This window comes from Lupinus angustifolius, chromosome LG04 (genome assembly GCF_001865875.1).
Source record: "Lupinus angustifolius cultivar Tanjil chromosome LG04, LupAngTanjil_v1.0, whole genome shotgun sequence".
Lineage (NCBI taxonomy): Eukaryota > Viridiplantae > Streptophyta > Magnoliopsida > Fabales > Fabaceae > Lupinus > Lupinus angustifolius.
In genome coordinates this window covers 23,491,246-23,509,619 of record NC_032012.1, presented here as the reverse complement: position 1 = coordinate 23,509,619, position 18,374 = coordinate 23,491,246, and the positions used below count along the sequence as shown (strand labels likewise).

General features: G+C 32.0%; 1 protein-coding gene across 1 annotated transcript; it reads right to left on the bottom strand.

Moving 5' to 3' along the window:
* Positions 8,918-9,817, bottom strand: LOC109344882 (VQ motif-containing protein 8, chloroplastic-like). The gene has a single exon (XM_019583608.1). It carries the CDS (start codon positions 9,744-9,746, stop codon positions 9,159-9,161), a length of 588 nt encoding a protein of 195 aa, XP_019439153.1. The 5' UTR covers positions 9,747-9,817; the 3' UTR covers positions 8,918-9,158.

Below are 18,374 nucleotides of genomic sequence, written 5' to 3'. Positions count from 1 at the left end.
GAAAACCCTAGGAAAAGTGTAGATCCAATAGAAGAAGAAATTGAAGGTTAATAAATAGTAAATGAAGCAATTGATTTCGGAGATGGTTGCGAATATGAAAAAAAATAAGATTTGAGTGAAGATTGAAGCTGGATTTGAGTGATTGAAGAATTTTGGGCTATTTTAGAAAAGTAAAAAAATGGAAGGAGAAGGAGAGACAACTCCAGGTTAATACATATTTTGGTGCCTTATTTTTGCAACTACCCAGTTAGAGTAACAAGTGGATAGGTTTCAGCATTAATTTAAACATGGGCCATCTAGTGTGGCTAATTAACTATGGCTAACATGATCTTTTCCTGTAGTGCTCCGTTTCGTTATGAATATGTAAGAAATCATCAAATATTCAAATACTCTAAAATTATATTTATTTAACTTGGACATTCCACCTTAATTATTCAATACTTCCCAAAATTAAGAAAGAAAATATTTTTGGGGGTAATGCCTAAACTATCCTATAGTTTCATAAATTGCATGAGGAGAATACACTGTTAAAGAGCATGAATAACCCACATGGGGACAGAATTGGAGAGTTCTTTGGAGATTGATATACTCAAATGTAAATTGTGGTACTAATTCAAAGCATAAGTTGTATCATTGCTGATAATAAAAAAACATAAGTTGTATATACTATTACTTGTTTTTGGAAATCAAGTATTTATCATTAACTATGAGGAAACAAGTTTTTTAAGCCTAAAGCCGCATATTAAACATTAACTACTTCACTCCCATATCAAAGACTTGGTCAGACTTACTCCTAAATTTTAACATGGTATCAAATTAAAAGTTAATATGACCACACAGTCCATAATAATCCTAACATTAAGTTAAACTATTGCAAACTGCAGCATCTAAAACTGAAGTCTAGAAAATGGAGCATGGGCTCAAAAATAAAATAAAGAAATATCTGCGACCTTATGAGTTTTTTACCCTACATATTTTTTTAATAGGAAAAGAAATATATTAAGAGAGCAAAAGGGATGCTTTCATGATCTTGTTTCTTTGGTTCACTAGCTACTATGTTGGTTTCAACCAGGGTCGGGGATCATTTTCAGCTTCTATAAATTATCTGTGTTGAGGTTAGAGGGAATGATAAATGTGAGAAAAGAGTGAATGGAAGCTTGAAAGATGATCCAATTGCCAAAATTCTTTGGGATGTTGAACCACAAAGTCTTCAACTTGCTATGACGGTGAGTTTTTATTCACCTACAAAGCTTGCCAATGCCAAAAAATGTTTGGTCTTAATGCAATCTTGGTACTTTAAGATAATATAATTTAAAGTTAGAATGTTTTGAGTCCAAAAAATTGCCGTAACAATTTTTCACAAACAAGTATCTCAAACAAAAAGCTCATATTGAAGATTAACTAATCAGGGATGACCCGATCCAAATTTCTAACACCTGTTACGAGCTTACTCATTATTTGTTTGATCATATAATTGTTCGAAATCAATATTTGGATTTTGTATTTGTTGATAAGAAAGTTAAGTTAGAAATTCATAATTTTTAATTAAGGTAGACATCATATATTTAATATAATTATATCGACTATTTATTTTTGGTTACTAAATAAGTGATCTAATTACTGACAATCTATAAGACTTCTGAAACTAATAACGGATTGAGCTTAATGAGTGGATACACAAACAATTAACCTAAAGGGATAATGAGAACCCTATGAGTTAACACATACGGCACGGTTATGATCTGAAATATACCAAATTTTCACATCTCCCCATTAGAGAGAAAACGAAGGTCCCAAAAGGAATTCAAGATTTGGTTGAGGAAGACTGTTATACCAAAACTCTCTCAAAAGGTATATCAAAGGAGAAGACCAGAGAACATGGACTCAGGTATGACTCTGTATCATTGTTTTATATTATGTGTGAAAATCATGATATTCAAGATCCTAGGATCGATATTTCACCAAACATAAGGAAATATCCAACAACTCAGATCAGAGCTTGAGGTTCTGAATTTTATGATTCTTTATTAAAGTTAATTTTTTTCCCTGTTTTTTTTATGAACCCTAATTTTTAAATTTAGGTATTTTATGTTTATGCTACTGGTTATGAAAATTGGGTATTTAATAATAACGATGATAACTTTTATTTGCTTCTGCTTATTTAAATTATTCGTAATTTATATTATGAATCCTTGCAACATGTGTTGAAGTATCTGTGCATCCACATTGCATTAACTTTTATGAATCTCTTATGCAATATGTATATTATATGTGCACTAATGCCTTATTGTTGGACAATGACTTTTGTCACTTTACAATTTTGCAATTTGCTGAAATATATGAATAAGGTATATATGAGTTAAGTCGTGTTTTATCTTTTATACATATACAATATGGAATTTATAGCCTTGTATATATAATGCCAATTAAAATATACATATATACTTATGTAATTGTTTTCACCTTGAGATTGTTGTGATATCTGTAATTACTGATTAAAGTTAATATATATATATATATAATGGTTACGGTTAATGCTTAAAATTATATATACGTTTAATATGGTATATATATATATATAGTGTTACATATATGTTTTAAGGATATGCATCATTATATTCGATTTGGAATTTCGATAATGATTTGTATATATTTTTATGCTTTTCAAACTAGGTCTACTTTGTATTTGATTAAGATTGCATCCATTTTTATCCATTGATATATATGTAATATATCTTTTTTGATTTGGAATTATATTATAGGATTAGATTTGTTAATCATAAAAGATATGAATTCTGAAGGTTTTTTTAATTCCAAGATCATAATTTATTTTATAATTAACCCATATTGTTTTCGTTTTATCTGGTAATTATTTTTGAATTAATTGCTACAATATGTTGCCAAAGTAACTTGTATTGTGGAAATAGATTAAAATTACACACATGTGTATGAGATTATTTATGCGAATTGTGTTCGACCCAAAGGAAGACACAATTTGGCCAAATAATAACATACTTGTGATGATAAATATCTAACAAATATAAAGTTTTTTCATGTGAATAATAGTCGGTTCAAAGAAAGACTATTATTTGACAGAAGTAATTGTTAATATTTGATCATTACGTTGAGAGTACCACTTATAAATTAATTTCTCTGTCCAAAGACTAGAAATTGATGTTGTGCTAAGTATCTTGTGATGACTCTATTATGTGAACGTGTTTCGTTTTATGTATATTACTTGACTTGTTTGTTTAAATGGTTGCAACACTTATGGTTTGTTACATTAGTTGATGGCTGATTGCATTATTAAGTGGTTGCTATTGTTGAAACATTATTTCTGTTTGGACAGCTTGCCCTGCCATGTTTAATTATGTATAAAATAATAATATTTTTTATGGAAAATTCAAAATGATGATCACTGAAATTCAAAATGCAGTCTTTTGTGACGAGAATAATGCAATGTTATCAATAGGCTATAATGGATATATGTATTTATATGTGGATATAAATAATATATGATTTTGGTTAAGGTTATGTTGAATCAAACTCAACTAACTGGTTTTTCTTTTGGAAAATAAAATTGTTTTACACTTTAAGTGAACCTATTAAATATGAAGTCGTCAAAGTGATATCTTTTTTTTTGAATTGTTCATAATAAATATCCAATGCTAGTGCGTATATGTATTCGTGTAAGTATTAATCGGCCCAAAGGAAGATTATTATTTGGCCGGATTATATACACATATGTGATGGTAAATTTGTGATTATTATAAAGTTGCATACATGAATGATAAATCAATCCGAAGAAGAGTTTATTATTTTACATGCATTATGATCAATGTTTGACAATTACAAACAAGAGTATCATTAGTGATTGATATAAAATATCAAGTCAATTGTATGTTTGCATTTTATGCGAATAGTGATCGGCCCAAGATTACTATTTGGCCCCAATTACAAACATATTTGCAGTAATAAATAAGTGATAATCATATGGTTTTCTATGTGAGTAGTAAGTCGGTCCAAAGAAAGACTTGTTGCTTGATAGGAGTGATTATCAATGTTTGATTACTACATTGAGTGTATCACTTACAAGTTAATATTTTTGTCCAAATACTGAATATTAATGTTGTGCTAGATAAATCGTGATGTACCTCATCATCATTTGAATTTAAGTATTAAAGTTGAATATGAGTTTAATTACAAGAATGATTGCATTTTGTTTTGTTCTTTTACTAGTGCTGCAATCATTGTTGAGTGAGACAAAGTTTAAGGTCTATAAGGAAGACATAGAAATTATTCTTGGTTGTATGGATTTAGATCCAACACTTCAGATGGAGAAAATCATTTCTACTATAGAAATCCTCGATGAGGTTAAAATTGAGAAATGAGAACACTCTAACTGAATGTGTCTAGTGATCATGATACGCTCTATTACAGAAGTGTTTCGGTGCTCTACTTTTGAGGGTGAGAGTGGAAGGAAGTTCCTTAAAAAATAGAACCATTCTTTGCCAAAAACTAAAAGGCGAAGACGAGTAGCCTTTTGGCTAAACTCATCTCCATGAAGTATAAAGGCAAACAAAAATAAGGGAGTACATTATAGAGATGTCTAATCTCAGATCAAAACTCAAGTCACTTAAGTTAGAGCTTGGTGATAACTTGCTCGTGTACTTGGTTTTGATCTTGCTTCTTACACACTTTGGGCAATTCAAAGTGAGTTAAAATACTCATAAGGACTATGTGCTAGAGGAAGAGAGACTTCAGATAGATAAGACTGAAAGTGCTCACTTAGCTATTACCTATTAGAATAAGAAAAGAAAGAACAATAAGCATGTTGTGAAAGGGTTATTTGTGTTTTCCTCCAATAATGTGGAATTGTTCTGCAATACACTATGTCGGGTAAACATAGCATGAATGGTGTTGTTGAGCGATTAAACCGAATTCTTAAGGATATGGTGAGAAGTTTGACTAATCATTCTTCATTGTCAGAGTCTCTTTGGGGGAAAGCTTTAAAGATCGCAGTTTATATCCTTAATAGAATGTCAAGTAAAGCAGTTAACAAAACCTCATATAAGCTTTGTAGTGATAAAAAACCAAGCTTAAAACAGTTGCACATTTGGGTTTTTTCAGTTGAGGTGCGACCTTATAGGTCGCATGAAAGGAAACTGGACTCAAGAACAGTTAGCTGCTATTTTGTTGACTATGTTGAATGCTCTCGAAGCTATAAATTTTATGATCCCACTTCAAGACTTTTTGGAGATGGGAAATGCAAGATTTATTGAGGAAGTTGATTTTGGGAGGAAGAGAACATAAAGAATGTTGTCTTTGAGGAAGAACCTATCACTAATGGTGAACAAGTTCTTATGCCTATTACCATTCAAGGATCAATTTCGGTAATAGAAGATAATGTTTAGAATATTGTTCCTAGCAATATTCTTGAACAAGAAAAAAATGAGGTTCTCCCTCAAGTACCTATAGAAAAAATTCAACATCCTCAAGAAGTAGAAGTGTCATTAAAGAGATCCACTATAGAGAAAAGAAGTGCAATTCTTGATGGTTATATTGTATTTCTTTAAGAACATGAGGATGCCATTGGGTTAACAGAGGATGATCTATTGAACTTCTATCAAGCCATGAAAAGTTATAACTCTAAAAAGTGGATCGATGTCATGAATGATGAGATGAAATCTATGCATGATAATGATGTTTGAGATTTTGTCGAATTACCTGAAGGTGCGAAACTATTGGTTGCAAATGGATATTTAAAACCAAGAGGGATTCGAACGGTAATATTGACAGATATAAAGCTCATCTAGTTGCTAAAGACTTCACTCAGAAACAAGACATTGATTATAAAGAAACATTCTACGAAGGATTCTTTTAGAATAATATTGGCAATAGTAGCTCATTTTGTTTTAGAGCTACATCAGATGGATGTTAAGACTGCGTTTCTAAATGGTGACATTAAATAAACGATCTATATAGTGCAACCAGAAAACTTTGTGTCAATTGGCTCAAAGTCAATGGTATGCAAATTAAAGAAATCAATTTATGGCCTTAAACACGTTTATCGTCAATGAAATCACAAGTTTCATCAAGTTATTACCTCGTATGGTTTTGAGGCAAATAAAGTTGATGATTATGCGTACCACAGATTTAGTGGGAGTAAATTTAAATTCGTGGTATTATATATTTATTTGTCGATGATATACTGCTTAGTAGTAGTGATATGACACTATTGCATTAGACCAAGAGATTTCTAACGAATAATTTCGAAATGAAAGATCTTGGGGAAGCTTGTTTTGTATTGGGTATTCAGATACTGAGAGATCATTCTCAAGGTATCATAAGGTTGTCACAAGAAAGCTATATAGATAAAGTCCTAGATATATTTGATATGAAAGAAAGTAAACCAGGAGATGCCCTTATAGCTAAGGGAGACAAGTTTAGTCTCGAACAGTGCCCAAAAGTGACCTTGAAAGATACAAGATGTAAAGATTCTTTATGTATCTGCAGTAGGAAATCTAATGTATGCTCAAGTTTGCACATGTCCCGACATAATGTTTGTCATGAGAATTTTGGAAAGATATTTGAGCAATCCTATAAGGCATCATTGAAAATCATTCAAACGTGTTATGCATTACTTAAAGAGAACAAAGGAGTACATGTTCACTTATCGAATGTCTGAAAATTTAGATATCATTTGGTACTCTGACTCCGATTTTTTTGGGTGTCCAGACAAGAGACAATCCACCTCTGGATATATGTTTAGCTTGGCTGAAGGAGCTATCTCTTGGAAGTCTGCTAAACAGGTGCTCATAGCTCCTTCAACCATGGTTGCGGAGTTCATGGTTTGTTTTGGAACATCAGACCATGGCATATGGTTGTGGAAATTTTGTCACTGACTTACGTGTGGTTGATGGTACTAAAAGATCATCGAGAATTTATTGTGACACTACGTCTATGGTTTTTTACTCCAACAATAATAAGAGTTCAACAAAGTCAAATTTTATTGACATCAAGTTTCTCGTTGTCGAAGAAAGTGCTGAAAATAGACAAATTTATATAGAACAAATAAGGACAAATTTTATGCTAGTTGATCCACTGACTAAGTGTTTGGTACCTAAAGTTTTTTCATGCGCATATTGTTCATATGAGTATTGCTCCTTAGCATACCTTAGTTCAGTGTGAGTCTATATGTTTTATGATTTACTTTGGATGTTTTATATAGCTTTATGTATAATAAAGTTGATGGTTTATTGTTCTATTTTGAACTTGTATATTGTAACTATTGTGTTGCAATTAAGGACTTTAGATTGATCTCACTAAAGAATAAAGAAGGACTAGTTGGAAATAGACATGTTTGAGATCATATTGCATGAAATTTCTATGTCACTTATCCATATTTGATCTATGTCATTAAATATATTAAAGTAGTGATCATCATGGTCGAGACACGTTTGAATATGATGAAGGACACAATGATTCCACAGTTGATATATGAGATGGACCGGATTGTATTAAGGAGAAGTCTAATGTAAATAGCATACAGATTCGTGCATAAAGAATATGTGTTATAAATGTTTCAGGAAAAAGATGAAGCACAAGTGGGAGATTGTTAGAAATTCATAATTTCTAATTAAGGTGAGCATCATATATTTAATACAATTATATCGACTATTTATTTTTGGGTTACTATAAGTAATATAATTACTGACAACCTATAAGACTTCTGAAATTGATAACATATATGGACTTAATGAGTTGATACCTAAACGGTTGACCTATATGGGATAATGAGAACCCTATAAGTTAACTCATAAGGAACGGTTATGGTCCTCAATACACCAAATCACAAATAGTTTTCACTTCTTCCCATCAGAGAGAAAACGAAGGTCCCAAAAGGAATTAAGGATTTGGTTGAGGAAGACCATCATACCAAAATTCTCTCAAAAGGTATATCAAAGAAGTAGATAAGAGAACATGAATTCATGTATTACTTTGTATCTTTATTTTATATTATGTGTGAGAATCATGATATTCAAGTTCTTAGGATCGATATTTCACCAATCATAAGAAAATTTCCAACATTTTAAAATAGAGTTTATACAAAAGTTAGAGATTGTGTGTCTTGCTAAGTTGGTGTATATGAAAATTAAGGTTTTAAAATGAAAGGTAGGCACTCGCTAACAATGTTTACGTATGTAGAAATTAATAAGAAAAGACTTGGTTGGCATGTTAAAAAAATATGACTACAAACAACTAGCTAGTTTTTGTCATAAAATGTACAGCTTATATTTAAAATAGAAATCAAATTTTCGTATTCTGAATGTAGTTTATATATATATATATATATATATATATATATATAATTTAACAAGATTGTAAGCATTTGTAACTTTTGTTGATTGTTGATCTAAAACCGTGGATTGTGTTCATAGTTGATTATAAATTAAGTTAACCATCCTAGCTTCGTGTTAGCTTCCCTAACAAATCCTTGATTAAGTGGGTATATTTGGATGCAAATAATCAAATGTTAAATGTTTGTTTGCAGAACATTTGTTAAATAAATAGTGCAATAAACAAAGAGTAAGACTTTTGCTTTATGGTAGCCTATACCTAATTCATAGATCCAATAATTGAACAAGCATCATGAGACAAGTGTGTATTTTTTCATTTGTTTTTAAGAAATGAAATTTTATTAAAATTAAAATGATATTGAAAATGATATTTTCTTTTGTTTTTGTTTTTTGAAGTATTTATCTCATCGATAAAAAATATCTAACTCCCAATAATTATGAACTAATGAAATGGGAAACTGCATTAATTAACAGTGTAACTTCATGAATATTCCCCAATCCCCATGGTTGACAAAATAATAATCCAATGAAACAAGATCAGAGAAGCTTAAAGGTAATTAGAAAGAAACATGGAATCCAAATTCAAGAAGAAATGAAATTACATTAACAAAATCAAATGAATGAAGTTACGTTATTCTTCTTATGTCCAGAAAGAATGAAATAAATCCCCTCCTAATTCACATTAATGTAATCGTGCCCAACTAATTAACAGACCAACATTTCCAAAGAAATCAACCAAGAAAAAAAGAAACCAAACTAGCTAGGCACAAAGGCAGCACCAAAATCAATTGCAATCAATTAATATTCAGGAAGTTCTTTCATGAATTCCAACCCAGAAGGAGATATCAAACTCCCCAAAATTCCATATGGATTATCAGAACATTTAAACACCGATCGAGATGAGCAAAAGAAATGTGATGAATTTGGAGTGCAAAGTGGCATATCAGCAAACCTCATAATATTAGAAGGACTACTATTTTCAACATTTGCACCCCACTTAACCAAAGTCTCATCGTAATCCTCCTTCTTGACACAAATCTCAGTTTCACTACCACCTTCTTTGCTACTATTGTTGTTGTATTTGGACTCTTCATAAGCCTTTTGGTCTGGCTGATGAGGTACTTTTTCCTTAGAGCTTGACATGCCAGTGAGGCTTTGAACAAGAGCCATGAAATCTTGGGCCTCGGTGTGAATAATCTTTGGTGATTGAGTGTAAATGACGATAGGAACCCTTTTTTGTTTATGTTGTTTCTTATCGGAAATGGAAGGCTTTCGAATCAAATGAGAGTCTTTGTTGATCATCAATGTGGAAGGGCGTGGACCATTGATCATCATCTTCTTTGATTGCACGTTAAATACATTATTCAAATTTGCAGCAGGCCTCATCTTATACTTTAACTCAATAATATTAACCAAGTGATATGAGATAGGTAGGAATGAAACTGTTTGATAATAGGGAAGAGAATAGAATGGTGTATATATTATATAGATTGAGAATTGAGAAAGAGAAATGTTTTAGCCAACGATTCTGACCGTTGACTCTGGAGCAACAACTCCAGTTGTGCCATGTGAATATATATGAAATGTGATTTTGTATTTGACTATTGCAGTTTCAACTTACCTTCACCTTAAATATTATTACATATCCTAAACGATGTCTTATTCTTTGTTTTGAGCAAATCAAAATATTAATTTTTTTAAATTTTCATTTATTCATGTGTCAATATGTAATTAATCTAGGATAGGAATGAGATATCATTGGGACGAGTTGAGATTCTCTCCATTAATGGACACACAAGTACACACAAAACATGAGTAACAATGTAATATGATTTGACATTTTTATCTTTAAAATACAAGAATATGACAATTTTACTCTTATGTGTAAATATAAAAATACTCATTTATCTTTTCATTAATAGAGAGGATCCTAACTCCATTGGGACAGGTGGTGCATGTCGTTTACTACATATAATAACATGTGAGAAGGAGGAAAAGGGCATCGCATGCAGATTACTCAATTGCTAATATCTGGTGGGGTATGAAGAAGGGGTATATACAATCTAATCCTCACAAGAGATAATATTTGTTTCAAGAAGCCAAATTCATGATGTTAGATTAAAATGCAAACAACCTTCATACTATATCATGTCCAACCTTGCCCTCTAATTAGTGCGAGAAAAGCATTAGTATCATTATTCAAAGTTGGGTGTTTGTTAAATTGTTTTTGTGATGTTACAACTTTTCAGCCTCTGCAGTGGCACGTGTCGGCCGCCTACAGACGGCGCAAAACATCCCCTCTTCAGCAATCTGTTTTTATCTCATATTTTAATGTAATAAGGTTTGATTGTAAGCTATATCTTCAAGCGTATTTGATATGTGAGATTAGCTTTTGAATGTGGTGCGGAAGTATATTACACTTGTTTTAAATTTTAAATAACAATTACTACCAAGTTTAAAGTAGTATTATTTATATACTATGAATTATAGCTAGTCATAAAATCTTATATTCTAAATTATATTTTTAGTACTTCATATATTATAACAATAATTTACCTAAAAAATCTCCTCTATCTTCAAATACTTGAAGTTTAAGGAGAACACTAGCAGTAATATTCTAAGCAAACAACCGGATTAAAAACTCATTCAAATCAATAAATAAAATAACCTTTGATTTTACTTTTGATCCATAACCAAGAAAGAAAAACTCCTCTATCATAATTAGCTTAGTCACGGCCATTAGCCCCCAACATCAAACTCGTTTTTAGTGGGGTCCAATATAACTAATCACATCTCAACATCTAAACTAGTATCATTAGCTTAGTCATAGTCCATCTCTTAAACTTGTGCATGTTGATTAAAATCATATTTCTCACCTTCCAATAATGTCACATGTTCATTAATTTCATATTTCTCACCTCTAAACAAGTGTCGTTTATAATAATTGAATTTCTGACCTTTTACTTAATATCATTTTCATATATTGGAATATAGTGAGACTTTATATTTATTTATTTTGAAATAGCAAAGCAATGTATTAGAATGCACAAGGGTGCTACCCAAACCAAGAGTTAGGTAATGTGTCTAATACAATGATTAAAAATACAAAATCAGGGATCTAAGCCCATTGGTTAAAAGGAAAAGAATTACTCTCATAACAAGAGGAATACCAAACCAAGATCTAACTTGGATATAGTCCAACACCTGAATGTAATTAATCTTCTTACTGCTGAAAGTTGTTACATTCCTCATCAACCAAATGGACCAAACCACCCAAAACCATAACATTCTCCAGATTTTGCTTCCCTTATCTGTTTTCCAATACGAATCATGCAGCAGAAGAAAAGCATGCAAAGATTGAGGAATAATTAAGGGAATTTTCAGACAAGCATAAAAAGAAGACCACACTTTCAACACAAAATCGCAGCCAAGGAATATATGAGGAATATCTTCATGAAATGTTAAGCAAATTGCACAAAACAAATCTTCCTCCCTAACAAGAACGTTACGCTTGAACAAAGCCAACTTTGAAACCACCTTACCTTTCAGCACTTTCCAAATAAAACAACACACCTTAGAAGGAGCTTTGGCCTTCCAATATCTTTGCAGTGTGCTCGTTAAGGCTGTAAGATCAGCCAAAATCTCCATTGGAATCAACTTCTCCACTGCATCAATGTAAGCAGATTTCACCAGGAAGGAACCTGAAGAGTCCCCATGCCACTTCCACAGTTCCACCCACCAATAGTTGAAGCAGAGCACTAAAAAGGTCTGATAACTTCGTAAAGTTTCTGGGATAAGCTGTTCTCCCTGTCAAATAGGACCCTTCTACAAGTAACATTCCAATGCCAACTGTTATCCACCCAAGAGCCACAATTCGCAACCAAAGCCAATCTGTTTTCAGCAAGCAAGTATAGCCGCAGAAAGAGGTCTCTCAAACAATGTGACCCACACCAAATATCCAACCAAAAGCTTGTTTGCTTCCCATCTCTTATAACCTTTGACAAGAAAGATTCAAAATCAGCACCTATACTCCCCTACAATTTAGAAAGAGAGCCAAGATCCTTCCACCAATAAGAATACCCTCTAGTTGGAATAATTTTTATACTACTTGACTAACGTCTCATTGTTATTAGCCTTTTGCTTGACTAGTTTTACCTAGGCATGATTCCTCTATGATAAGGTGGTTTCATCACGTAGTTGTAATTGATTAACATATTTTTGTCGCTTCTTGTTCAAGGTGGATACTAAAAGTTTTCATGCTCTATGTTTCCTTTATCTAGTGATGCAAATTCGGTTCAAAACCTTAGAACCCATACGTTAGGAAGAAGCTACTTTGCCGACTACATGACATAATTCAAATTGAAAATTCCAACCTGATATATACCTTCCTTCCAAAAGTAGATATTCGATCTTCTTATGTTCCCACTTTCTATGTCCCTCTCGATCCTTTTTCTGTTTTCCTTTTTCTTTTCTTCTGTTCCTCTCTAAAAAAATCTTACAAGTTGAGAAACATGGTGCTCAACAGCTAAGTTGTTTTCTTAAAAACATTTTTTTCCTTTTGCCTTTGTTGTTGTCTTACAGCTTCTACTTCTTAAACAAATTATGCAATCGTATTAAAGTAAGGCATTCTTATTAAAGTAAGGGTTAGAATTCATAATTTTTAATTAAGGTAACCATCATATATTTAATACAATTATATTGAATATTTACTTTGAAAGTTATAAAACAAGTAATCTAATTAATGACAACTCAAAAGACTTCTAAAACTCATAACGGATATACGTTTTAATGAGTAGATACCCAAATGGTTGGCCTATAGGTGATAATAAGAACCCTATAAGTTAACACATAAGGAATGATTATGGTCCTCAAGACACCAAATCACAAATAGTTTGCACCTCTCCTATCAGAGAGAAAACGAATGTCCCAAAATGTATATAAAAGGAGTAGATCATAAAACATGGATTCAGGGATTTAGGTATGACTTTATATCCTTGTTTTATATAATAGGTGAGAATCATGAGATTCAAGATCCTAGGATTAATATTTCACCAATCATTAGAAAATATCTAACAAGTGCTAGAGCTTTAGGTTCTGAATTTTATGGTCCCATTACAGATGTTTTCCCCAATTTTTTATGAACCCTAATTTTTTAAATTTGTGGATTTTTATGCTTTTGCTATTAGTTATGAAAATTGGGTATTTAGGAATAATGAAGATAATTTTTATTTGCTTCTGTTTAGTTGAATTATGAGTAATTTGTATTATGAATCTTTGCAACATGAGTTGGAGTATATATTCAGATATGTGCATGAATATATATGTATATTATATGTGCACTAATGTCTTACTGTTCGACCTTGACTTTTGTCATTTTACAATTTTGCAATTTGTTAAAGTATATGTATAAGGTATATATGTGTTAAGATGTGTTTTTATGATACATATACAATCTGGAATTCATGATCTTGTATATATTGAGAATTAAAATATACATATATACATATGTAATTGTTTCCAACTTGAGGTTGTTGTGATGTCTGAAATTACTGATTAAAGTTAATATATATATATAGTTATTGTTAATGCTTAAAATTATATATATTTTATTATGTTAGTGTATGAAAGTGTATATATATAGTGTTACATGTATGTTTTAAGATATGTATGATCATATTCGATTTAAATTTTTTGATAAAGATTAGCATATATTTTTTATGCTTTTCACTTTGGATCTACTTTGTATTTGATTAAGATCGTGTCCATTGTCATGTGCTTATATATATGTAATATATCTTTTTTTTATTTGTAATTATATTATTGGATTAGATTTGTTAATCATAAAAGATATCAAATCTAAATGTTTTAATTCCAAGATCATAATTTTTTTTATAATGGACCCATGTTGTTTTCCTTTTGTCTGGAAATTATTTTGAATTAATTGATGCAATATGTTGTCAAAGTAACCTCTAATATGGAAATTGATTAAAATTACATAGATGGATATGAGATTATTTATGTGAATTGTGTTCGGTCCAAAGAAAGACACAATTTAACCAAATAATAACATACATGTGATGATAAATAAGTAACAATTATAAAGTTTTTTTCATGTGAATAATAGTCTATCCAAAGGAAGACTATTGTTTGACAAAACTAATTGTAAATATTTGATCATTATGTTGAAAGTATCACTTACAAATTAATTTTTATGTCCAAAGACTAAAAATTGATGTTGTGCTGGGTATCTTGTGACGAGTCTATTATGTGAACATGTCTTGTTTATATATATTACCTCACTTGTTTATTTAAATGGTTGCAACACTTATGATTTATTGCATTGGTTGGTGGTTGATTGTATTATTAAGTGATTGCTATTGTTGGAGCATTGTTTATGTTTGGACAGCTTGTCCTGCCATGTTTGATCATGTATAAAATGATAATATATTTTTATGGAAAATTTAAAAGGACCATCACGGAATTCAAAATGCAGTCCTTGTGACGAGAATGATGCAATACTACCAATATGCTATAATGGATATATGTATTTATTGTAAATATAAATAATATATGTTTTGGATTAAATGTTGAATCAAACTCAACTAAATGATTTTTCTTTTGGAAAATAAAATTGTTTGACATTTTAATTAAACCAATTAAATTTGAAGTCGCCAAAGTGACATATTTTCTGTGAATTGTTCATAATAAATATCAAATGCAAGTGCACATATATATCCATGTGAGTATTAATCGGTTCAAAGAAAGATTATTATTTGGCTAGATTGTATACACATGTGATGGTAAACATGTGATTACTATAAAGTTGCATATGTGAATGATAAATCAGTCCCAAAAAATGTTTACTATTTAACATGCATTATGATCAATGTTTGATCATTACAAACAAGAGTATCATTAGTGATTGATATAAAATATCGAGCCAATTGTATGTTTGCATTTTATGCGAATAGTGGTCGGCCCAAAGAAAGATTACTAGTTGACCCAAATTATAAACATATTTGTAGCAATAAATATGTGATAATAATATGGCTTTCCATGTGAATAGTAAGTCGGTCCAAAGAAAGACTTATTGTTTGAGAATATTGATTATCAATTTTGATTACTACATTGAGTGTACCACTTTCAAGTTAATATTTTTATCCAAAGACTAAATGTTAATGTTGTGCTAGGTAACTCGTGATGTGTCTCGTCATCATTTGAATTTACGTATTAAAGTTAAATATGAGTTTAATTGCAATAATGATTGCAATTTGTTATGTTCTTTTACTAGTGCTGCAAATATTTCTGCTCAAATTAAGAACATCTCATTGTGGAATGGGACAAACTTTAAGGTCTATAAGAAAGCCGTAGAAATTATTCTTGACTGTATGGATTTAGATCTGACATTTCAGGTGGAGAAACTCATTTCTACTCCGGAAATCCTCGATGAAGTTAAAATTGAGAAATCAGAACATTCTAATTGAATGTGTCTATTGATTGTGAAACGCTCTATTCCAGAAGCGTTTCAAGGCTTTATCTCAGAGGGTCAGAGTGCAAGGAAGTTTCATGAATAAATAGAACTATACTTTACCAAAATTGAAAAGGCGGGAACAAGTAGCTTTTTGGCTAAACTCATCTCCGTTAAGTATAAAGAGAAATGAAACATAAGGGAGTACATTATGGAGATGCCTAATCTCACATCAAAACTCAAGTCACTTAAGTTAGAGCTTGGTGATGACTTACTCTTGCACTTGATTTTCATCTCGCTTCCTACACACTTTGGGTCATTCACAGTAAGCTATAACACTCAGAAGGACAAATGGTTTCACAATGAGTTTATATCTCAGTGAGTGCAAGAGAAAGATGGACTGTAGATAGATAAGACTGAAATTGCTCATTTGACTATGACCTCTCAGAATAAGAAAAGAAAGAACAATGTGGATGTTGTGAAATGACTATTTGTGTTTTTCCTCAAAGAATATGGAATTGTTTTGCAATACATTATGCAGGCAAACCTAGCATGAAGGGTGTTGCTGAGCAATGAAATTGAGCTCTTAAGGATATGGTGAGAAGTATAAATATTCATTCTTCCTTTCCAGAGTCTCTTTGGGGGAAGTTTTAAAGACCGCAGTTTACATCCTTAATAGGGTGCCAAGTAAAGCATTTAACAAAACCTCATATGGGCTTTGGACTAATAAAAGACCAAGCTTAAAACACTTGCACATTTGGAGTTGTTCAGCTGAGGCGCAACCTTATAGGTTGCATGAAAGAAAACTGGACTCAAGAACACTTAGCTGTTATTTTGTTGGCTATTTTGAACACTCTCAGGGCTATAAATTATATGATCTCACTTCAAGACTCTTTTTTTGAGACGGGAAATGCAAGATTTCTTGACGAAGTTGATTTTGGGAAGAAAGAGAACATAAGGAATGTTGTTGTTTTTTAGGAAGAACGTATCACCAATAATGAACAAGTTCTTGTGCCTATTACCATTCAAGGAATAAATTCAGTAATAGAAGACAATGTTCAGAATATTGTCCCTGACAATATTTCAGAATAAGACAATAATGAGGTTCTCCCTCAAGTACCTATAGAACATATTCAACAACCTTAGTGTCATTAAGGAGATCTACTAGAGAGAGGAGAAGTGCAATTCCTAGTGATTATATTGTATTTCTTCAATAACATGAGGATGACATCAAGTTAACAGAAGATGATCCATTGAACTTCTATCATGCCATGAAACGTTCTAATTCTCAAAAGTGGATCGATGCCATGAAGGACGAGATGAAGTCTATGCATGATAATGACGTTTGGGATCTTGTCGAATTACCTGAAGGGGAAAAACCTATTGGTTGCAAATGGATATTTAAAACCAAGAGGGATTCAAAGGGTAATATTGACAGATATAGAGCTCGTCTAGTTGCTAAAGGCTTCACTCAGAAAGAATGCATTGATTATAAAGAAACATACTCTCTAGTATCTTCGAAGGTTTCTTTTAGAATAATATTAGCACTGGTAGCTCATTTTGATTTAGAGTTACATCAAATAGATGTTAAGACTGCATTCCTAAATGGTAACATTAAAGAAATAGTCTATATGGTGCAACCAGAAAACTTTGTGTCAATTGACTCAAATTCAATGGTATGCAAATTAAAGAAATCAATTTATGGCCTTAAACAAGCTTATCGTCAATGAAATCACAAGTTTCATCAAGTTATTACCTCATATGGTTTTGCGGCAAATAAAGTTGATGATTGTGTGTACCAAAGGTGTAACGCCCCGAAAAATACTTCTCAAAAATATTGCGGAAAAATGGGTAATTTTTTTTTGAATAAAGAGATTGTATAAAATTGTTTCCTTTTAAAACCTTCATTTTCTAGGACATCACTTTAAGTAACTCAAATGCGGAAAATCAACTTATCGTTATCGAATGATAACTTAACCTGATTCACAATTTCCTGAATAACACAATGCATATAAACGGTTAAGTCATCTTTAGTTCATACAAACTAAATCAACAAAGGCGGAAACTACATCGCCACTAACATATACAAAATCACCAAATACACAGCCCCCATCAAAAACAAACAAAAGGACATCGACTGGCCCCCAAGCTGACTCAGAAGATTCCAGGAATGATGGACCCCTCACTCGGGTCCTCCTCCTCTTCTGAGTCCGACACGAGGTTGATCACCTCCACCGAACTCTCCACATTCACGAGTTCAATGACCTCGTCCTCCTCCTCTTCTTCCTCCACTTCGTTATGCCACAACCCAGCGGCATAATTTGGTGGGGATGACATTCTCAGACTCGGAGTCTTCTTGCAAGGACCCCCTCCAAGAACCCGGCTCCTCTGGGCTCTGCGGGATGACGGAGCATCCAAACAATCCGCCCACGTCCTATGACGGTGGGAGGAACCAGCGCCGTCACTCCTGACTGGCGGGTGTCGAGGTCCAACATCTGGAGGCATCAGACCCGTTAGCGGCAAGGTGAAAGAAGCGTCGATGTAAG

Coding starts and splice junctions, on each gene's coding strand:
- LOC109344882 (XM_019583608.1), bottom strand. CDS start 9,746: ATGAGGCCTGCTGCAAATTTGAATAATGTATTTAACGTGCAATCAAAG.